Genomic DNA, 22,951 nt, shown 5'->3' with positions numbered 1-22,951 from the left:
ATCTTTTTTTTTTAATGTTATAATTAGATTTTATTCCACCTTTTAATATATAACTCAAGGCAGTGAATATGCCAACTACTCTTGTCTCCTATCCCCCCCCCCCACACACACACAGAACAATAACTTTGTGAATTAGCTGGATTTCCTGCCTAGAATTCATAATCTCCTGGTTTCTCTTTCTTTTGGTAGAGTTTTTATTATTTTTTCATACAATTCAGTAGTATTTATTCAACAAACGTGTTGTCTGAATGTATCATTCACTAATACAAATTTAATTCCTAATTACATATTAGGATGAAGACCAGTGCAGCAACTACGGGGTGTAAGGCAAAGATCTTGCATTGGGATTGGCATGACAGGCCGCAGTGTTTCTCAACCTTGACAATTTTAAGGCATGTGGACTTCAACTCCCAGAATTCCACAGCCAGCAATGCTGGCTGTGGAATTCTGGGAGTTGAAGTCCACATGCCTTAAAATTGTCAAGGTTGAGAAACACTGGGCTAAGGCAAAGGCTGATGAATATATCCCATTGGCATGTGATTTCTGGCAAGAAAGCCAGCTGGGTGACTTTGGGCCAGTCCCTTTTTCTGTGTCTCTGCCCAACCCTCCTCATAAGCCCAGTCGGCTTGCATGAAAAGCAAAGTTATTGTTATTGTTGTGGGGAAACTAGCAGGAGGAAGGAGTGTCAGGTGTGTGCACCACCTTGAGTTACTTATAAAGTAATAAAGGCAGGATGTCTATGGAGGTTTTCAGTCATCCAGGTCATGGTTGTCCCAAAGGCGTTTTTTCCAGGAGGCAACTTTCCCTTCCCCACCCTCCAGTCAGAGCTGAAGAAGCTTCTTGGGTGAGAAGTGAAACGTCTTCAAAGAAAAACAAGAAAGCCCAGGTGCCTCCCGAAAAAGCACCTTTGGGATAAATAAAGGCGGGATAAAAAGAAATTGGTGGTACAAACCAGTTAGAGCAGGGGTCTTCAAACTTGGCCCTTTTATGACTTGTGAACTTCAACTCCCAGAATTCCTCAGCCAGGCATCGCTGGCTGAGGAATTCTGGGAGTTGAAGTCCACAACTCATAAAAGGGCCCAGGTTGAAGACCCCGGAGTTAGAGAAAGAATCAAAACAAAATTAAAATGGGGGGGGGGAAGGTCGTTGCTGTGAGGAACTTAAAACTAATTCTAAGTGAAGGCTGAAAATTTTACAGAGTTGGAAGGGGGCCTTGGAGGTCTTCTAGTCCAGCCCCTGCTCAAGCAGGAGACCCTATACCAGGGATAGGGTCAACCTTGGCTCTTTTATGACTTGTGGACTTCAATTCCCAGAATTCCTGAGCCAGCATGGCTCAGTATGGAAACCTCTCCCTTTCCCCTCAGCATGGCTGGCTCAGGAATTCTGGGAGTTGAAGTCCACAAAAGAGTCATAAAAGAGCCAAGGTTGCCTACCCCTGCCCTATACCAGTCCAGTCCAAAAAAAAAAAAGCCAGGAATTATTTCAGAAATGCTTGTGAGGGAGATGCAAAACTTTCTTTAGCGCCATAAAGGAAAAAAATACAGGAACAAAATTACCGAGCAAACAACTATCCTCAGAAAGCCGCCCCCCTCCCCAGCCAGGATGAATCACCCCAGACCCTCTTTTTTATCTTTTATTTATTTTTATTTTTTTTGGGTGGCGCCTATCCCTTTAAAAATCAGACTCCTCACTTTCCCCCCTCCCCTCTCAAGCCGATACTTCTCACTCCCCCCCGCCTCTCCCGAAACCCCGCCCAGGAATCCCTTTCTAGCCTCCGATTGGCGCGTCTTTAATTCCCCCCCTCCCGCCGCTGGCCTGGAGGCTAGCTTGATTGGTTTGGCGGCAGGTGTCGTCACAAAGGCCTCCCTCTTCCGATTGGTCCCGGCGCCCCGTAGAGCTTTGGGGAAAGTAGTTACTTTCAAACCTTTTATTGTATTTGTTTCGGGGGAGGGGGAGGAGGAGAGGGGAGCGAGACGCCCCCGAGGGGCAAGTGGTGGAAATCTACGGCGATCCGGAGATCCAGACGCCCCCCCCCCCCAACCAGGAGAGATCTAAGAGGTGAGAATTCATGAAATACATTTTTTTTTCTGCATTGTTCCCTGTGCTTTGATTTTTTTTTTTTTTTAAAAAAAGGGGGTGTCTTTAAAAAATAGAGATAAAAAGAAACCCACCCCCTCCAGACTGGATGCAGATCGCAACTACAGCGCCCTGGAAAGGAGGCAGAGGATCGTCCCTTCCCCGCCCCAGGCGGAAAGATTTGCTATAAAATAAAAACCCGTGTTGCTGGGGTTGTGTGAACCAATCAAGCGGGTTTTATTACAATCCGTCGAAAGGTGTGAATTGTTCCCTGCTCCGGTTTCTGGAAAAGCAGTGAGTCAAGGATGCTGGAAAGGATCAGAGAGGGGTTTTTTTGGGGGGGAGGGGGGGCAGGCTTTGTTTTTTAATTTATAAAATTACAATTTATAATTTAATTTATAATTGATTCATTTTCTCCTTCTCTTACGAGCCATTTTAAAATGAAATAAAGTGGCAAGGCCTCGGAGTGCTGAGAATTAAAGCCCAATGTTTTCTCTTCCCCAAAGTTCCTGTATTTTGCATTGGGATCTCTCCTTTGCAAAGCTTTCGGAGTTATTTCAGGTATGAGTTCCAGTTTAAGAGAGATCATTGGATCTATTCTTTGTGAACCTTCTTTGTGGGGGGTTGGACTAGAAGACCTCCAAGGTCCCTATTCTATGTTCTATTATGCTATATTTTTGTTATGGGATAAAAGTGTGCTGTTATTTATATGGATATTTAATGTTGTTCTAGTAAGGCAAGCCTGGGTGTGCCCTAGGAAGACATCACTTGTCATCTCCAGCAGAGCTTTTACTATGAACTCTAAAGGCACATGGAAGGGTTGTGGAAAAATGCTTGCTGTACAGTATTGTGAATTACAATGGGCGTCTGGTTTTTGAAAGGAATAGTCTGCTTGTGGAAGGTGAAACCAGGATAGTTGTAAACCATCTGTAAACCCTGAGCAGATGGTGACAGCAATAAATTTCATATGGTGGTATGAATAAGAGCATACCGTATTTGTTTCTGTTTGTCCTCACATACTTTTTGCAGATACCTAGTTTTCAGTTTCATTTTTTTTCTATTTATATCAGCTCGAGAAGACTCACATTAGTTATAAAACAAAACAAAAAAAATCCGATGTGTTTTTCTTTGCACCATATGTTTTATATCCAAATATCTTGCTTTTAAGATTTTGCTAATATTATTGTTTACCCAACAGCTATCACTTTGTGTGGTTTGATAATTTAGTCAGCTGTTGTCTTCCCAAGCAAGGGATGGCAAACTCTCTGGAGATTCAAAGACCCACAGATAAGTTAGATCAGGAGAAGAAAAAAAAAGATTACCTCATTCTGATCAAAGTATTCATTATTTATAGTTGTAAGAAAGCACTGTGGGATCATTTCTTTTACTGCGGATAGATTTCACATACACAGACTAAACGTTAGCCCATTTAACCGTGTTGTGACAACTAAATTACAACTACATGCCTTCAACATTGCACCAAGGCCTAGCCTGTGATTTGTGAATTAATACAGAATGTGCTTATATACCAAACTTTCTTATTGGTTAACAGAGATAAACTCAGTCAATAGAGGAATGGAATATCTTAGATGACCTATATTTTTGTATAATTAGGCCCTCACATTGCAAGAAGTCATAATGGGGATAATTTTAGCTTAATGTGTTGGTTAAATCCAGCCAGAGTAGTTTGTGGTTTATAACTTAGCACAAAGTATGAATTCAATTAGTGATGGCTTATTCAAATGTGCATAAAACCACAATTGTGTGGATCCAGCCTCTCTGTGTGAGAGGAGGGATAAGGATGAGTACATGATAAACCTTTGGGAATGCATATAATTCAAATGCGACAGTGAGAAAATTCAGCATAATCCTTAAATTCTTGCATTTTCCACACTACCTACCTCAGTGAAATTAAAGTATCCCCCATACAGATAGTCCTCGACTTAATGACAGTTGAGCTCAAAATTTCTGTTGCTAGGCGAGATGGTTGTGAAGAGAGTTTTGCCCGATTTTACAATTCTATCTCATTTTATGACCTTGCCACAGTTTTTAAGTGAAGCGCTGCAGTTGTAAAGTTAGTAACCTGGTTGTTAAGTGAATCTGGCTCCTCCATTGACTTTGCTTGTCAGAAGGTCGCCAAAGGGAACCCACAGTCATAAATATGAGTCAGTTTACAAGCCTCTGAATTTTGATCACGTGACCGTGGGGCTGCTACGACGGTCATAAGTCACTTTTTTCAGTGCCATTTTAACTTTGGGCAGCCACTAAATGAACTGTGTCATTAGTCAAGGACTACCTGTACATTTTAAACATGTCCTTTTTTTTAACACACACACCCCCCCCCCAATATCTTAATTCAGCAGCAAACAGTCATTATTTCTCTTTTCCGGAGACAGAAATAAAAAAAAAAACTATCCTTAACAAAAACAACCATTTTAAACTTTGCTGAAGTGAGCAGTATTTGAGATACTTTGTTCCTAAGAGACTGCACTTCTGTAAATAAATAAACCCTACTTCAAGAGCATCCAAATTAACCCTGGAGCCATGTGCATTTACCACAAGGCCGCAAATGGACAGTGAGGGGGTTAATTTTCACAGAATTTTAGTTCTGCGCTTATTTTTTTTTTTTTTTTTTGAAACCCAGCTTACCTGCACAACTGGGTTCTCCCTCTTTCTTTCCTTTCCTTCCTATTTCAGAGTTGGGAAGGACCTCAGGTAGGAACTTTCTCCAGCTTAAGGCCTTTTGGAGTCTTTCTTGCTTTTGGAGTCTTTCTTCAGGTTGATTAAATCAAAGCTTAAACACCTGTGTAATTTAAAGGGGCAGAAGTAATCAGCCCCAGCATTCGGATTTCACCTTTTACATATTGTCCCTAGTCTATAAAATAGTCATAATGGCAAACATACTTGGGAGGAAAAAGGTAGTAGGGCAGGTGAGGGAGAAAATAGAAAGACGGTATCTCTTATTTTAGATCTAAAATGAAATTGTGCAATGGATTTGTTGGAAATGGTTTTCAGAGAAGTTGAGCGTTATAGTCTCGGCACATTTGTAAGCATCTGTCTTGGTTAGCTAGTGAGTCTGAAGGAATTATGGGAATTCTATACGTTAAGAATCCATGTTGGGTAGTCCTAGACCAAGGATAGGCAACCTTGGCTCTTTTATGACTGGTGGACTTCCACTCCCAGAATTCCTGAGCCAGGCATGCTGAGGGGAAAGGGAGAGGTTTCCAAGCTGAGCCACGCTGGCTCAGGAATTCTGGGAGTTGAAGTCCACGAGCCATAAAAGAGCCAAGGTTGCTACCCCTGCACTAGGACTAGGCCGCTTTATGACTCGTGGCAACTCCCAGAATTCCTGAGCCGGCCATGCTGAGGGGAACGAGAGAGGTTTCCAAACTGAGCCATGCTGGCTCAGGAATTCTGGGAGTTGAAGTCCACGAGTCATAAAAGAGCCAAGGTTGACTAGTCCTGTCCTAGACTTACAACAGCTCCTTTAGTGACTGAAGTTAGAGTGGCACTGAAAAAAGGGACTTATGACCATTTTTCCCACTTATGGCCATTGCAGCACCCTCGTGATTATATGATCAAAATCTGGTTTGTATTTATGACCGTTGCAGTGCCCTGGAGTCATTTGATCCCGTTAGGACCTTCTGACAAGCATCCCTCTAGTCGTGCGATTTACATTCAGATGTTTGACAACAACAACAATAATAATAATAAAAATTTAAAAAGTTTGAAGGTACCTTGGAGGTCATCTAGTCCAACCCCCTGCTCAGGCAGGAAACCCTATACCATTTCAGACAGATGGCTGGTTCACATTTACGACAATTGCAGTGTCCCGAGGTCATGTGATTTCCCCTTGTGCAATCCTTTGACAAGCAAAATCAACGGGGAAGCCAGATTCACTTAACAACGGTGTCACTCACTTAGCATCTCCAGTGATTCACTGAACAGCTGGGGCAACAAAGCTTGCAAAATGGGGCAAAATCCACTTAACAAATGTCTCCCTTAGCAACAGAAATGTGGGGCTCAATTTTGGATCGTAAGTCGAGGACTTTGCGTATATGTATTAATCAAGATCTTTTGACGAGCCTCAAGTGTGAATGCAGCTAAAGTACATGCTGGCTCTGGGCAATAGGCGTCAGGAGAAATTCAGCCTAGCCTTAAGTGATAACCTGGTTTGTTTAACCACTATGCTTGTTTCCCAAACACACCCATTGACCTCCATCTGCCAGAGGGAGTCGTGAGGCAAATCTTGGAAATGTCTGTCTATGGTTTGTTTAGCGTTTTCATCCAAACCAAGAGACTGGCTTGCTGCTTTCCTAACAAGCCGCCCTCGGAAGCCTAACTCTTGCTTATCGTAATATGTGTTATGTTTAAGCTTATATGCGCAGCTTAACACAGTTATATTATTTCAGCCTTCCCTACTGCAATCCTGTAAGGTTGCTAGAATTGTTTCTTGCACCATATAAAGAGAAGAAGAAATCTTAGAATGCTATCTTATTTTTTTTTAAAGGCAACTGAATTTGGTGGCTAAGTTAGACTCAAACGAGCTGAGTTGCAGCTAGCAGCTTCTTCTCTGCCAGTGCATTTTCTCTTGATCTTCTGAAAGCTGGAGTAGTATCTCATAGCAATTTGCTGATTCATCAGCTTCTTAAGCAACAGTCAAGAGATTGGAGCGAGTGAAACCAGACAGACGATGCCTGGATAGGCAGTTATTTAAAAAGTGTGATGAAACACTTTTGCTTCATAATTCAATCTCTTTCTACACCAGGAAAAACTAAATTGAAACCACAGCTGTGTGTGTATTCTGCCTACTTTGCTTCAGTTACTTAAAAATTCATACTGTACCTTCAGGGTAGTTACAGATAATATGTATGTATGTATGTATGTATGTATGTATGTATCAATTTAAATAGCTTTTTAAAGCACAGTGGCACATTTTTAAAAGGGTCAGGAAAACAAATCACGGTTGAGGCAACATTCCCAGTTCCAGAAGAGGAGCCTTCCATACACCCCCCCCCCAAATCAAACCTTGTTCTGATGGACAGTGTAGTCCAGCCTTTGGTAGCCACTGCTCCTGAGTAAAGAAATTGAAGCAGAGGCTAGAAGATGTGTCTCAAGACAGGCTGTGGCCTTTTGGCCGCAGGAGTTGGCCGCAGCAAGTTGTCCCCTTCTGATCCTAGATTGTTCTGAGTGTTTGGGTGTTTTACCAGCCACTGTCAACTGATTCAAGCTTGTTTTCTGCGCCTTGGTGATTACAACCTTAAATTATTGAATAGCAAAAGAAGTCGGGGGCTGCTGATTTATGCATTGCAGGTAAAAATTATCTAAGCCATTGGAACATGTTTGAATAGATTGTTCCTGTAGCCTGGAGAGACTAGGGCAGTGGTTCTCAACCTTTTTAATGCCGCGACTCCCAACCGGTCGTAAGTCGAGGACTACTCAACTGGTGCAGCACCATTTGCAGAATGGGACTTTTTGCGGGCTCAGCAGGGCAGAGACAGCCTGGACAATTCCTATTGGCTTTTGAAAGCCAATAGAATTAGACTCTATTCAAGAGAGTCTATTCTATTGGCTTTCAAAAGCCAATAGAATAAAAGAGAGTAGCACAGCTAAGGAAAAGGGGGGGAAAATGGCAGACTGCGTTGTTTGGCAACCCCCGCAAAATGGTCGTTCGACCCCAAATGGGGTCCCGACCCACAGGTTGAAAACCACTGGACTAGGGGATCGCCAGACAGATCCATGGGGATATAACCGAGAATTGGCATTTTTTGCAGGCCACAGGTCAGGTTGGAAGGGCAGAAGAAAAGTCTGATGTATAGCATATTATCGAGAGTGGTGTTTAATTCAGCCCTTTGCAGATCGTCAACACAATGACTGCCTTCCTTAAACACTATTGCTTAACCATGTTCCTTGCTGGAATGGCTGCAAAGCAGTATTTAGCCATTGCAAGATACATTTGGGCCCCTTGACGTATGTAGTTTTGCACTGTGACCACATCAAAGTGTCTTCCCACCAACGTGACATCCCCACAGCGGCTGTTAGTGCTGCTTCAACTGATAAAGCCTGCCGGGGCACATCTCCTACCAGCGCCAAGCAGTTCCCAGGCCTGAGGATCAGAAACTGACCACTGCAGTCTGTGGTTTAGAAAATGTTAGTGCTGACAAGTGAATTTGTCAGCTGTCAGGCTGCTTACAAGGGGGGGGGGAGACACCAACATGTTGTGTAGAGGTTTGCCATCCAAAGCAGCTATTTCACACGCTCCATAATCTTACTAATCAGTATTGTGTTTTGGCATACAAGTCAGCCAGATGTTCAGACGGGATTTGGCATTTTTGTCTACCTATCGAGTCCTTACCAAGGACCTGCGATAGGCAGATGTGGATGTTTGATGGTATTACAGATATCGTTGCAGGATGGAAGCAGTTGTTGTTGTTGTTGTTGTTATTTCAATACGTTCCCTATCTAAAGTTAACTGGAGGCCTTATCTTCATGGCTGCATTATTGAGGCAGGTTTACTGTGGTTATTTTTATTCTGGTTTATGGAATTAATCATTTTTTTTGTACAACAGATCGAACCGTCAACTAACCCTACCATACTTGATCAATATATTTGTTACGTGAAAGCAATTTATAATTTTGCTTAGATGTAATCTAACCAGTGCAGTAAACTCACAGAAATTCTAGTTGGAAACTGCTTCTGGACTTAGTTCTTGAAGTGGAAAAAATATGAAACTTTGATTTTGATTTTTAGCGGTTCATGGGTTTGTTGTCATAGAAATGGCTTGTTTATATTATTATGTAAAAGAAAGAAATTGAGGTTTGATGCTATTAACTTATTCTACTGCATCAAAGGGAGTCATAAGTCTTTTTTTTTTCCCTTCTGGCCATACACTTTTCCCTTCCTTTTTTCCTCCCTTACTTTCCTACTATTTTCTTATGTTATATATTATAAACTAATAAAGAAATGCTTTGTAAACCCACGGGAAGACCGGGAAGACCGTGGAGCTGTGTTTTTCTCCTTGTATTGAAGTGGTGGTAGCTAAACTGCCTTCCTCCAACTTGGCTGCTCAACATGTGAAAGACAGAGAGGCAGAATTAGGACCTTTTGTTCTTTCAACAAACAACGAAACAATGGGGCACTTCTTTTCAAACCTTTTTTTTAAAAAAACTATTGTTGATTTCTGGTTGTCAACTTAAAAAGGCATTTAGCACTAAGTATAAAGGGCTATTTTTACTTCTCTCTTTCTAAAACCTACAATTAGTAAGAAACCTCTACTCTAGGGACAGATAGCTAAAGTTTCCAAAGAAGAAAAAGTGTTCACCAAGAAAAAAAAATCTTTGGTTCCAATAGAAGAAAATCTCTGACGCTCAGGGTTGAAATGAGGGGTCCTTGGTGCTCTCTGAGCTTGCTGTTTTCTTGCAGATGTTTCATTATCTGAGTAGGTAACACCATCAGTATTGGTAAGGATGGGGTTTTTTCCCCTGCTTATATACTGCAGCTTGGGCTACCAGTACTGATGGAGGCACGTCTATCTTTTTCTTAATTCCTTGATAAGGCTATTATTTTCTGCTTGATTTGGTTGTTGTTTTCATCTGGTGTTAATCCCTGCTTATCTGGGTATGGTTTACTGGAGAGACTGTGTTTTGGTCTTTGTTAGCTTTCTGTTGTCTCTTTTGAATGGCGTGTAAGTATGGTTATATAATATTAAATATATAAATAAAGCATACCCTAGTGCAGCCAGGATCATCTGTTTTCCACACTGCAGTTTGCTTAAGAAGCCCACAGTTTGCCCAATTCACACAGTATTCAAACAAGCCCAGTCTTGGGTCTTCCTTCCAAAGGAGCCTCTTTGCATCCCTTAAAGTTGCTCTCAATCAAGCCAGTTTGAACTCATCTCTGGTACAAACAGCGGAAATTTCTCTTTAATTCTAGGTTGGATTTTTCTTTGATAAATCTTCCATATGTTACTTCTTGTCCTGTCCTAAGTACTTTGGAGAATAGGTCAACCTCTTCTTCTCCGTGACAACCCCACAAATATTGGTAGACTGCTCCTAGCCTAGTCCTTCTCGTTGTTAGATTAGACATACCTCTACCTCTTATCTATAAATTATATGAATACAATTTGGATTTCAATTGAATCCACAGTACTACGTGATGACAGTGCGATAGGGTGGCTTACTAGCTTAGTGGTGCAGAATTGAGTAAGAGTTGCTACTTGTGAGATGGCCCATTTTCACATTTCAACATCTCTGTTTTTCTGAAGCTTGTTTGTGTGGATCAATTGCAGTTTTTACTCAAAGCGAGGGGCAAATGAAGTGTATAACGGCTTTAAAAACAGAGCTCTGAAGCTATGGTCCACTTACGGTCCCGTATCTGTGGCCCCATTCCCAAACAAGATGGCTTCAAGATGGTTACAAATTTGAACAGAAGACAATGGATCTCTCTCTTCTCAATTCCTGGCCGTTGGGGTTTAAAATAGATTGCTGATGAGGCAGACAGCCAGAGTAATCATTGATAACCTGATCCTCTTATGAATCGGTCCAGCCCCCTTTTAAAACCAACTAGCGTGGTATCTGATAGCAGCAAATTTCATGACCTGGTGGGTCAAGTGCTGTTTGTGTCCTTTTAAAATTGCTTCCAACCCCTCTGAGCCTTGTGAACAACTTAAATGGAAGGGCTTTATATTCTGTAACTTAAAACCTCCTCCTCATAGAAATCAGCCACCCTTTGGCTGCCCCAGCTGGAATCCAGAGTTTCCTAATTCATTAAAAACATTTTTCCATAACCCGGGTAGGAGAGAACAACAGGCTGTGTTTAGATTAGATGACGTAACTCAGATGATTGGATTAGGAAGGACCGCACGAAGTGAGAAGGTAAAAAGACAAGAACTGTCCTGTCTTGCCCCAGTAGGTTTGTCTGCTTTTCCAAAGATAAATCTCTCAGCACACAACTGAACACGCACAAAAACTTTGGCAACAAGAGAGCTGATGTTGTCGAGGTTATGAGTGATACCTATTAACACCCTTCTGCATTCTTCCTGGCTCCCCTCACCTTGCTCACCTTGACTCCAAGCTGCCTTGAAAATGTCCCATTGCCTTCATCATCCAGGTATTTTGACCTGCATGTAGCAAACAAGACAATAAAGCCACAAACTGGATTAATATCAGAAGTATTCCCCCTGTAGCTCAAAATAGTTGCATGGAAGAAGTATATTCTTATTACAGGATTTATAAGGCCATCCCAGCTCAAACAGTGTAACTCTGGGCCGCGTACAGCATTAAAAAACATCCCTCCTACCCGCACCAAACTATATAACATGAAAAATATACAATATATAAATATAGAATATTGAATGGCAGTCGTAAGTTGAGGGCCACTGTAGATGTTTTTCAGCTTTTTACTGTAGGACTGAGAGAAAGTGGTTCTCTCAAATTTAATGCAGAAAACTTCTATATCTAAGGGAGAACAAAACCATGGGTCTCTCTACTATTAAACCAGCATCTCCAGAACCATCCTCAGCCCATGATTTTTGGACTGAGAGGGAAGAAGTGGTCCAAAGTCACCCAGCTGGTTTTTATGCCTTAGAGCAGCGGTCTTCAAACTTGGCCCTTTTGTGACTTGTGGACTTCCACTCCCAGAATTCCTCACCCGGGGCCAAGGTTGGGTAACTTTATTCTAGATCAGTGGTTCTCAACCTGTGGGTCGGGACCCCATTTGGGGTCGCACGACCATTTCACGGGGGTCACCAAACAACGCAGTCCGCCATCTTTTTTTCCCCTTTTCCTTAGCTGTGCTACTCCCTTTTATTCTATTGGCTTTTGAAAGCCAATAGAATAGACTCTCTTGAATAGAGTCTAATTCTATTGGCTTTCAAAAGCCAATAGGAATTGTCCAGGCTGTCTCTGCCCTGCTGAGCCCGCCAAAAGTCCCATTCTGCAAACGGTGCTGCACCAGTTGAATAATCCTCGACTTACGACCGGTTGAGTAGTCCTCGACTTACGACTGGTTGGGGGTCACGGCATTAAAAAGGTTGAGAACCACTGTTCTAGATCTTCATTAAACATCTCTGCTTAGGACTAAGGGGCTGAACTTCTGGTTCTGAGTTACTGTCCATTGCAAGTGGTCTTCTGAACTTGCTGACTGTCAGAGTGGAGTCTCTGACTCTAGTCTTCCCGGAATCTTTAGTGATAGGAGTGTATTTCCATACATTCTTTTGTCTCTACTCCCTTCTCATCTGAAGACCCTTAGCAAGGTTAGAGCACCAAGGTGACGAAGGAGTACTTGCTAAAGGTCCCCTTCCATTGCAAGAAATGATAGAAAGGGTCTGAATGGTGTGTTTTCAATGGGGGGGTCCTCTCCTATAGGATACCGTGGCCTTAAGAACAAAAACTAATGAAAAGTTGGATGTCCCAGAAAGCCTTCAGCAGTTGCCTAAATAGAATAGTTGAGCACCAGAATAGTTGGCTTTTTAATTGTGCTAATATTATGCGCTATTTTGTTGTGTTTTATATTTTTCTACGCTTCCCAAAAATCTCTTGGGATTGAAGCAGTTGATACTTTTCATAAATAAATTCTGCATTTTATGTCTACTGTGAAATGAATTATTTATTTCATAAATAGTAAAAAATTTATAAAATCTAAAGTAAAGACTGGAGCTCAGCAGTCTTCTGCATCCTGCTGATGACAGCGCCCATTTCTCTGCAAAGAATGTTGTCTCTACCAGTGAAACATGATTCTCTGTGCAAGCAGTTCTTTAAATAGGGCAATTGAGGCAGTGCTGAAGGTTTTTATTCTTTTTTTTAAAAAAAAAAAAAGTTTACTTTTTGGCTTCTATAAAGGGAGAACTTCCCTTCCCAGTTCACTGTTCCACCTCAACAGTGTGGACATTTTCTTAAAAATAAACCCTACTGGAGTGTAAGAATTACGAAATCAGAAGCACTGAATGCATACAAATGCAAGGTTTAACATCAGCTATTAATTATACCAGCTCAAGTAGGGTAACCCAACCTGCAATCATGGAGTGCTCTAATCACAGAGGATCCGTCTGTAGTCTTGAAATGCTCTAACCACAGACTCAATGTGCAGTTCTGGAGTACTCTTAACTGTGATGCCATGGTTCATTTGAGCTTTCTCTTGGGAAGAGAATAATGGACAGCATTTTAGAAAGTCTTCCCCCCCCCCCCATCCAGTCTCTCAACCTTTTTTTGGCATTGCAAACCTGGAGTTTCCAATGTCCCAAATAGCTAGCCTTGGAAGATGGCAGCCACCACAGATTTTGCTTTCTAAGGTTGAAGCTCTCTCTTCTATATTTTTGTTATTTATTTTTAAAAATATAAAATTTCAAAAAAAAAAAAACCAAAACAAAACACAAACAACCCACCACCGTTAAGAAAAATAAAAAGGAGCCAGCAAAGGAGATGGTGAATGGAAAACCAGATGGTTTAATCAACAAGGAAGTTTGGCTTGAAGCTTAAAATGAAGGCCTGGATTTTTTGTTTTTGTTTTTTTTCTTTTTTCCAAACTATAATGGTTACTTGGCACAAACATATGAATGTAGCAATTTGGGCACTTTTTTGTTTGTGGGTGAGAAGGGAAATGGAGATGGGATTAGGGAAATTTGACAGAAAGGTGTGATTTGGCATCCCAGGAGAAAATGGAGAGCAAATACGGCAGCCAATAATCTAATTTTGATTTTTAGGGTTTTCATTCCAGCAAGAGGAATAATTGGGAAAGTCCTTAGAGCAAGATTTTTGTAAAGCACAACTTGAATCTTATTCTTTTATTTTATTCATCCACAGTGAGATCAAGAACTCATCTTATACATTATTGCATTATGCACTTCTTCCTGTCGACTGACTACTAGAACTAGACGTACCCAATTCCTGCAACTGTTCTTCATATGTTTCAGCCTCCAGCTCCCTAATCATCCTGGTTGCTCTTCTCTGTACTCTTTCCAGAGTCTCAACATCTTTTTTATATTGTGGTGATCAAAACTGGATGCAGTATTCCAAATGTGGTCTTAGTAAGGTTCTGTAAAGCGGTGCTAATACTTCACATGATCTTGATTCTATCCCTCTATTAATGCAGTCTGGTGCCTATTGTAATGCCTATCTTAAGCAACTCTGGCCAGCTTACAGCTTCTTTATTATACTACAATATTCTTTATCATCCCACCTTTGTTCTAACAAAGTCTGTATGACATATAACCTCTTTTTAAACTTAGCTATGTATACTAGGCTGAGAAATTATGACTAAGCACAAGGTCACCCTAGATTTCATTCTGAGTCTTCCCAATGTTAAATCCCAATGTGTTTGGTTTTCTCAACCACAATTATTTGAAAATAACAATGTTCCTTGTTCCTCTTTGTACAGGTCACACTCAGGAGTCATGTCAGTCAGTGTCCATGAGAACCGTAAATCCAGGACCAGCACCGGCTCAATGAATATCTTGCTGTTCCACAAGGCTTCTCATTCAGACTGTGTCTTGTCTCACCTCAATACTATGAGAAAACACTGCATGTTCACTGATGTTACCCTCTCTGCGGGGAATAAATCCTTTGTGTGTCACCGAGCAGTGTTAGCTGCTTCCAGTAGATATTTTGAAGCCATGTTCAGCAACGGCCTTCGCGAGAGCTTAGGAGACAAAGTGAATTTCCATGACAGCCTCCATCCAGAGGTGTTGGAGCTGCTGCTGGACTATGCTTACTCATCCAAGATCATCATCAATGAGGAGAATGCAGAGTCCCTCCTGGAAGCTGGAGACATGTTGCAGTTTCATGATGTCCGAGATGCAGCTGCTGAGTTTCTCGAGAAGAATCTTTGCCCTTCCAACTGCTTGGGGATGATGGTCCTGTCAGAAGCTCACCAGTGCAAGAGGCTTTATGAGTTCTCTTGGAGGATGTGCCTGGTCAACTTTGAGACAATCCACGGGAGCGATGAATTTAACAATCTCTCCAAGGATACACTGTTGGACTTGATCTCCAGCGATGAGCTGGACATTGAGGATGAAGAGAAGGTCTTCAAGGCTGTTATCAATTGGGTGAAATATGACCTGGACAAAAGGAAGCCTCTTCTCCCGGAGCTTCTAAAGAACGTGCGGTTGGCATTGCTGCCTTCAGTATGCCTCAAAGAAGCCATGAGTTACGAGGAGCTGATCACCACAGAGGAGGAGAACAAGGCAATCATGGGTGAGGCTCTTCGTTGCAAGAAGAAAATCCTGCAGAACGATGGGGTGGTCACCAGTCCTTGCGCCAAGCCCCGCAAAGCTGGGCACACTTTGCTCATCTTAGGGGGGCAGACATTCATGTGCGACAAAGTATACCAAGTCGACCACAAAGCAAAAGAGATCATCCCTAAATCAGACCTGCCAAGCCCACGGAAAGAGTTCAGTGCGTGTGCCATTGGCTGCAAAGTTTACATCACTGGAGGGAGAGGCTCAGAAAACGGGGTGTCCAAGGACGTCTGGGTCTATGACACAGTTAATGAAGAGTGGTCCAAAGCTGCCCCAATGCTGATCGCTCGGTTTGGACACGGTTCCGCCGAGCTCGAGAACTGCCTCTATGTAGTGGGTGGTCACACCGCAGTGGCGGGGGTCTTTCCTGCTTCTCCTTCAGTTTCACTGAAGCAGGGGGAGAAGTATGATCCAGTTGCCAACAAGTGGACCATGGTCGCCCCCCTCAGGGATGGCGTCAGCAACGCCGCCGTTGTGAGCGCACGGCTCAAGCTCTACGTTTTTGGTGGAACCAGTATTCACCGGGATATGGTATCCAAAGTCCAGTGCTATGATCCGACCGAGAACCGGTGGACTATCAAAGCCGAGTGTCCTCAACCCTGGCGTTACACGGCAGCTGCTGTCTTGGGTAGCCAGATTTTCATAATGGGGGGGGACACAGAATACACCGCAGCTTCCGCTTACCGTTTTAACTGTGAAACGGATCAGTGGACCCGGATTGGGGATATGACAGCTAAGCGGATGTCCTGTCATGCGCTGGCTTCAGGAAACAAGCTGTATGTAGTAGGGGGTTACTTTGGGACCCAGAGATGTAAAACACTGGACTGTTATGACCCCACTTCGGACACCTGGAACTGTATCACCACAGTGCCTTACTCTCTAATCCCCACAGCTTTTGTTAGCACATGGAAACACTTACCGGCCTGACAGTCAAGAGCACTGGTTACAGTGGAGCACAAAAGGTAAGATTTTTTTTTCAAGACTCACCTGTCTTTTTTTTTTTCAGGAAAGCCCTTTTAAGGTGGAAACGTCTGCAGTTCACACGTATAGAAGATCTGAGAAAAGAATGTTGGGGGAAAAAAAGTGAATTTGGATACTTATGTTTCGAAGTTTAGGGTTTTGGTTTTTTTTTTAAAACAGACTAGGTTTTCAGAGTGAAAGACAGTAATATGTCAAGAGAAAGCGCAACAAATAAAAAAATACGGCACTTAAAATAATCTGGGTAACAATAAAAATGCACTGGAAGTTGGTGCTATGGAAAAAAGCTTCTTTCTTTAGCTTAAAGAAACGCCTTAAAGAGCGCCTTAAAAACTGATTGTATGGTAGTGGAGCCCAGCTTCTACCTTTATGGCTAGAGATAGAACAGTTGTTCCAGTAATTGTGTGGCTAGATTTACAAATTACACTCATCTACCCTGTAGTAGATTTGATTTTGGCTTTGCTTACTGTATGTGTCCAGATAGCTTTCTTTTGTCTGTCTACAAAGGACGGAGCTCTGTCTGAGCACAAACGGAAACAAAAGCACGCTACTTCGCAGTGACGCTGCCCTCACTGGACTTATTCAGCTATTCTTGGATGCTAATAAGTGTTTTTTCCAAATTCTAGCTCAGCTCAGCCGTGACAGTTTTCCCCAGCTCCCAAATTCTGCTCCAGCAGCCCAGGCGCCTTTGAGCTGTCATTCAACCCTTAATTACTTTTGCAGTGCGTGGGAAAAGTCCATTTTCAAGCTCCGTTTATAGAGCCCTTTAAGTTTTGCATTCGCGGTAGAAATAAAATTGATATGTCTGTCACGCAGGTGCATCTGAATGCTGAAAGCCAGATACACCCGCAGCCAATGCTTTTGAGTATATTTTGAGACCGCGCTGGAGGATTTTTAAAACTGAAATAAAGGCCGAGCCATTATTTATTTATTTTTCCCGAACAGCCAGTATTTTCCCCTGGGAAATCCCGTTAGACAATGCAGATATTGTTCTAGGATGCTCCAGCCTCTTGCAACTTTTTGGCTGGTGAGTTTTCTTTGTTCTTAACATTTGTGATTCCCAGAGATCTCTTTCGTCTTGGCTCAGATTAAGAAGGTCTTTTGAAAAGCCAATGTCTTCATTTCGAAGCTGCTTTTATTTGGGGTCCTCTACCCTGTTACAGGGCAAGATTTAAAAGATTCCCCCCCACACACACACATTGTGCTGAAGTTCTGAAAAAAAGAATCAGAAGAGTCAGAAAAATTAGAAAAGGGAAAAGTTGGCAGTTCTTAAGGTCAACCTGCTTATTATCTAGGTTTTTAAAAAAATATTTCTTGACTTGCATTTCATGTCAAGTTGTAGCTGCTTAACCATGGTCTGTTTCCTGAGACATGGTTGTCTGTCCCCAGATCTGCAGAGGGTGTGCAAATAGGCATTTAATGCAAACCTTTAATTTAGTTTTATTCATTTATAACATAAAATGTGAAAATACCAAAGCAAATAGTAGAAAAAGGGAAAACAAAAAAAAAGTGTGAAGAAAGGGAGGAGAAGAAATCAAAGGCATTGACTTCCGACTCTTTCTGTTGCAGTAAAATCAGACATTAAAATCAAATCTCAACTTTCTATAGTAGGAGGCACTAGCCATTTCTGTATCGGCAAATCAGTCTAATCGGTAAAACCCAAAATCGTGATATCATTTTTTTCCACCTGATGCACCAAGTGCAGAAGCAGAACAACAGAATGGGCTACAGGTTGTAAGAGGAGATATCCAAACCTGCAATGGCTGCAGTGAATCTATGCCACAATCTTGTTTAATTCTGCGTACCTGCTTCTGCCCCACACTTTTTGCCCATGACTTCCATTGCCTAATATTATGGGGTGGAGGAAGATTGTCGGTTGCCCAACAGATAGATAAACAACAAGCCGCTTTCCTATTCCTCAACAGAGACAAGAGGTCGTGTGTCCTTCAGAGTCCTGGAATTTGATGCTGAAGTTTGACCTCAAGCTGTTGGGCACCCCCTTCTTTCATTCAGACTTTCTTTGCCTTCTCTCTAGACCGCCTTCCTACCTTATACGAAGCATGAGTTGCTTAACTGTATTGATTGTTGTATTGTGAGCAAGCCACATTTAGCAATAACTAAGCCAAAATTAATCAAAGCATGTTAGCGCTTCGTGAATCACGTGAGCCCAGTCCAGGTCTTTCGTTCCTTTTTGCCCTGCCTCCCCATTCCATTTAATCCGTGTAGTAGACTTTCTCTAGGGACGACAGAAAGCCTGGAGGACAGGAAGTCTTCAGCCAGCAGAATCCAGAACTATGTCCTGCTAGCTTTCCCCCCTTTTTTCATATTAAGAGTGGCTGAAATGGTCCTGGGACTTTAGTTGCCAATGGTCCAGGTTGCCACCTGTGAACAAATTGATGGAAATATTGACACCTATAATTTAATAGGGTGGGGATCAGGGTGGCTACAGCAGATGAGCTGTTTCTGCTAAGTTGAAATTTGTTTCCAAAAGCCTGATTATCAGGGCAAGCTAATTGGGAGTGGCTGTTGTTTAGAAACATGTTTTGGCAAGCTGAGCCTGAGCTGTAACATTAATTCCTGAACCGAGTATCCTTGGCCAGCCATATATAACAAAGGCTGCTAAGATCAAGTAAAATGATCCACCTATGGTATGGGTAGCAGAGTGGCTCACCCACCCCAAAGAGTATTGATATTATTATTCTATTTTTCTCCCACTTTGGGCATGTTCCCACTCTATCTTCACATGATTTTGGCGGAATCTTTTATCTCATGCTACCTTGACTAATTCAAAGCCTGAATTAACAAGATGAGTTGCATAGTGCAATCAAGCTCCTCCCATTTTCTATAAATAGAGGACAGGGACATCCTAAATCAGTGGTTCTCAACCTATGGGTCACGACCCCATTTGGGGTCGATCGACCATTTCACGGGGGTCACCAAGCAAGGCTGTCTGCCATTTTTTTCCCCTTTTCCGGCAGGTGCCTTACCTCCCTTGGGCTGGGCCAGCTGGTGGTCCAGCCGGTGATCAGCCTGCTCCATCTCTGCCGCTTGCCAGCTACGCCTCAGCCGGCACAGGGGGCAGTACCACGCATGCGCGGCGCTCCCAGGCAGGGAAAGTCCTTGACTTATGACTGGTTGGGCAGTCCTCAACTTACAACAGGTTTAGTCCTCGACTTACGACCGGTTGGGGTCACAGCATTAAAAAGGTTGAGAACCGCTGTCCTAAATGAACTCCATAAGTAGGAGGGAAAATCTCATGTATATGTTCTTTCTCCTGTATAGTCATTTGATATTAAAGACAGAAACCTCAGTAGTTTTGTAAATTCTTCATGGGGTGACAGACCAGAAATAGGAAGTTATTATTTGGGGTGAATGTCTTTGAGGAAGATGGTTGATTTTACATGCCTTTCCTTAGAACGTTCATCCATGCATCGAATATCTTATTTAGGACATCCATCCATTCATGGGTCACCTTCATAGGCAAAGACCTTTCCTGCTTTTATCCACTGGTTATAATTAAATGCTCGCCTCTACAAATACCTGGCTGTTAATTAGCTGTTTCTCTCTTCCCAGATGAAGCATTTGCTACATCGATATTACAATGGAAGCTACACCAGTAGCTGGAGACACCAGCTTTGCTTTCTGATTGCTCACACACAATCCAGTCTATTGGTATGAGATCTTTGGATCTCAATTGGTTCCTAAAGCTTGGATGGATCGAAAGGCTGAGCACTCCTGTTGACTTTCTCCAAGGAAAAGAGAACAAAGTGGCAAAAAAAAAAGTCCTTCTATAAGGACAATCTTGTCTATTCCTTGCAGGTATCACTTTGGTCCCAGGTAGCATGGAGAAGTAGCCTTAAAAAGCCTTGATGATTTCCATTCAAGGACTTCAGAAATTCTCTTCTCCAGGGGGAATGAAGCACAACCATATCAGCAAGGGCTTGAATTGCACCAGATGTTGTTGTTGATGATTTGTACTTTGATGTTACCAGGAGCTCTAGTAAATGTTAATAAAACTATTTGTCTTGCATGAGTGGGATTTTTCTTTTTGGAGTGCACTGGATGAAAGTGTAATATTGCTTCTTTATGGAAAACTTATCCACCAAAGCAGCTGCTATTTCTGAAGCCCATAAGACTCAGAATTGCTTTCCTCATTTGGAGATGGACATTTAATTGTAAAAAAAAGGGACATCTGCTGAACTCAGGAAGCATAATTTTCAAAAGGCCACATTCCCACTGCTGATCCCACCGTCTTTCCAAGCCTAGATTGACACAACTAAGCAAAATTAAGGAAGCCACATTACAGTTTAAGAGGGCTGTGCAAATCCAATCAAATGTGGTTAATTCAGTAAACTATCAATAGGCTTATCACAGTGCATGTTCATTCATTATGTGATGCAGTGTTCTGTCTTGATTCAGTGTGTAATCCAGTATCTTGATGTAATTCATTATGTGATCCAGTGTCCTGTCTTGATTCAATGTGTAATCCAGTGTCCTGATGCAATTCATTATGTGATCTAGTGTCCTGTTTTATCTCTCATATGAGACCCAATGCATAATGTAGTTGAAGTTCTGCACTGGGTTCAGGAAAGTCCGGGTTCAAATCCACACGGGACCATGGAATTCCCTTGGAAAATTTTGAGCCGGTTTTTGTCTCTAAGCCCAACATTCTGGGTAGTGTAGTGATGAAGGTATTGGACTAGGAATGAATGAGGACTCATGGATGTCCAGTAGATGACTTTGAGTTGGTCACTTTTTTAGTCCAAAGAGAAGACTCCTGCGAGTCCCCTGGACTGCAAGGCGATCAAACCGGTCAGTCCTAGAGGAGATCAACTCTTGACTGCTCTTTAGAAGGCCAGATCCTGAAGTTGAAACTCAAGTACTTTGGCTACCTAATGAGAAGGAAGGACTCGCTGGAGAAGAGCCTGATGCTGGGAAAGATTGAGGGCAATAGAAGAACGGGACGACAGAGAATGAGATGGCTGGATGGAGTCACTGAAGCAGTAGTGTGAGCTTCAATGGACTCCAGAAGATGGTAGAGGATGGGAAGGCCTGGAGGAACGTTGTCCATGGGGTCTTGATGGGTCAGACACGACTTCGTAACTAACAACAACAAATTTCACAGGGCTGTGGTGGGGAAATGGGAGGAAGGAATACTACCCACTGCAAGCAATAGCAACAGCTATTTTTCCTCTTCTCTCATGTTTATTTGGCGAGAAAATCAATTCAGAAGCTTTTGGCAGAGATACAATAGCCCCCATTAGTTGCTAAGAGATTCAACAAGAGGTGGGTGGCATAAAAGAGCCTCTGTGATAGCTAAATAATAAGGGGGGAGATTCAGGGAGGTTTTGATTAATCCTTAAAAAAAAATAAAATTCTGATCTGAAGTGGATTTTTCAAGCTGGAAACAAAAGTGCCTTCACTAGGCCGCCTCTTCAAGGTCAGATGTTTCCTGTTTCTCATGACCCAGGACTGTCTTTTCAGACAGGGCTTTCTATTCTTCCACAGGATGTCAAAATTCCATAAAAGTTTTGGTTTTCCTCCGTGTAAAAAAAGGCAACGTAGTTTTCTACTTCAGTCTCAGAAAGCTTTTAAGTTCTTAAGGTTCTAGAGGTGGGAGAGGGAGGGGGAGGACTTTTTGAATTTTTCAGATAGTTGCAAACCCCCCCCCCATTTTATCCCTTTTGCTTTTCACATCTTATTTGTGATTTCGGCATTACATCTGCCTGATTGTCCCACTCTTTGAGTGAAGGAAGGGCTGGACTACATTGCTACAGCCCTGTTAGTTTCACCAGATGTTTCCCCCTTCTGCAAAAATCCATTGGAGGCCCTTTCAGTTTCTGAAAAACTGAATTGAAAAATACAAATATATTTTTTTTCAATCCAGCCTCTGTCCCTCATGTTGGGTGCAACCTCCATCCCAGTTGGGATCCAGAGATCGTCAAGTGACATCTCTGGAATACTGAACATACTTCATACTCCTTCCTCCTTCTATTTACCACACAAGAACTGTGAAAGTGTGTGACTGATCCAAAGTCACCCAGCCAGCTTCCATGCTTAGGGCAGGACTAGAACTCATAATGTCCTGGTAAAGTTTGGTGCCTTAGACCCTGGCTGAGGAATTCTGGGAGTTGAAGTCCACAAGTCTTAAAGCTGCCAAGGTTGAGGACCCCTGCCTTAGACCATCAGCCTGACTCAGCTTCACAACTTTTACGTTATCTTATTCTATCACACCAATCATAACTCGGATTATATTGTGATACCATAATGATACATTTCTGAAGAGGCATTGATGGTGATACCCCAAGATTTGGAGATGGTCAAGTTACACCTCTGGATGTTGCATTTGGTCATCAGCAGTATCTTTCAAATGTTCATCTTGGAATGCAATCCAGATATGGAAGCGATTCAAAATCTTAGGCAAAATGGTTTGAAAAGATGACAAACGTAAAGATTGATAAAAGACCGCTCTAGAGAAGACAGTAATCTTCTCCCAGACCAAGATCAATCAGTGGCTAAACAATGATAGAGATCTTTCTAAATATTGAGAGAAACTTCCTGGGGGGGGGGGGTTGGAGATGGAGTCAAGATGTACAGTGAGAGGGACCAGATCTTTCTTTCTCCCCATCATAGTTTTCACACAGTTTAGGGTCATGTTTTGGATC

The 22,951-nt window shown here is 42.4% G+C and overlaps 1 protein-coding gene across 2 annotated transcripts; it reads left to right on the top strand.

Annotated features, from left to right (window-relative positions):
- Positions 1-1,874: 1,874 nt before the first annotated feature.
- KLHL25 (kelch like family member 25) lies at positions 1,875-20,316 on the top strand. Of its 2 annotated transcripts, none has more exons than XM_039359261.1 (3): positions 1,875-2,058; positions 14,450-16,270; positions 19,860-20,316. In XM_039359261.1, the coding sequence occupies exon 2, from the start codon at positions 14,466-14,468 to the stop codon at positions 16,233-16,235; it is 1,770 nt and encodes a 589-aa protein (XP_039215195.1). In that variant the 5' UTR covers positions 1,875-2,058; positions 14,450-14,465; the 3' UTR covers positions 16,236-16,270; positions 19,860-20,316. The 2 variants fall into 2 exon arrangements, with proteins under 2 accessions (XP_039215195.1, XP_039215196.1); XM_039359262.1 differs by lacking the exon at positions 1,875-2,058 and adding an exon at positions 2,128-2,370.
- Positions 20,317-22,951: the final 2,635 nt, after the last annotated feature.

Source organism: Crotalus tigris, unplaced genomic scaffold, assembly GCF_016545835.1.
Source record: "Crotalus tigris isolate CLP2741 ecotype Arizona unplaced genomic scaffold, ASM1654583v1 scf7180000019068.10715455, whole genome shotgun sequence".
Taxonomy (NCBI): Eukaryota; Metazoa; Chordata; class Lepidosauria; order Squamata; family Viperidae; genus Crotalus; species Crotalus tigris.
Note: the sequence above shows the minus strand (reverse complement) of the source record. Positions and strands in the feature narration are given on the sequence as shown.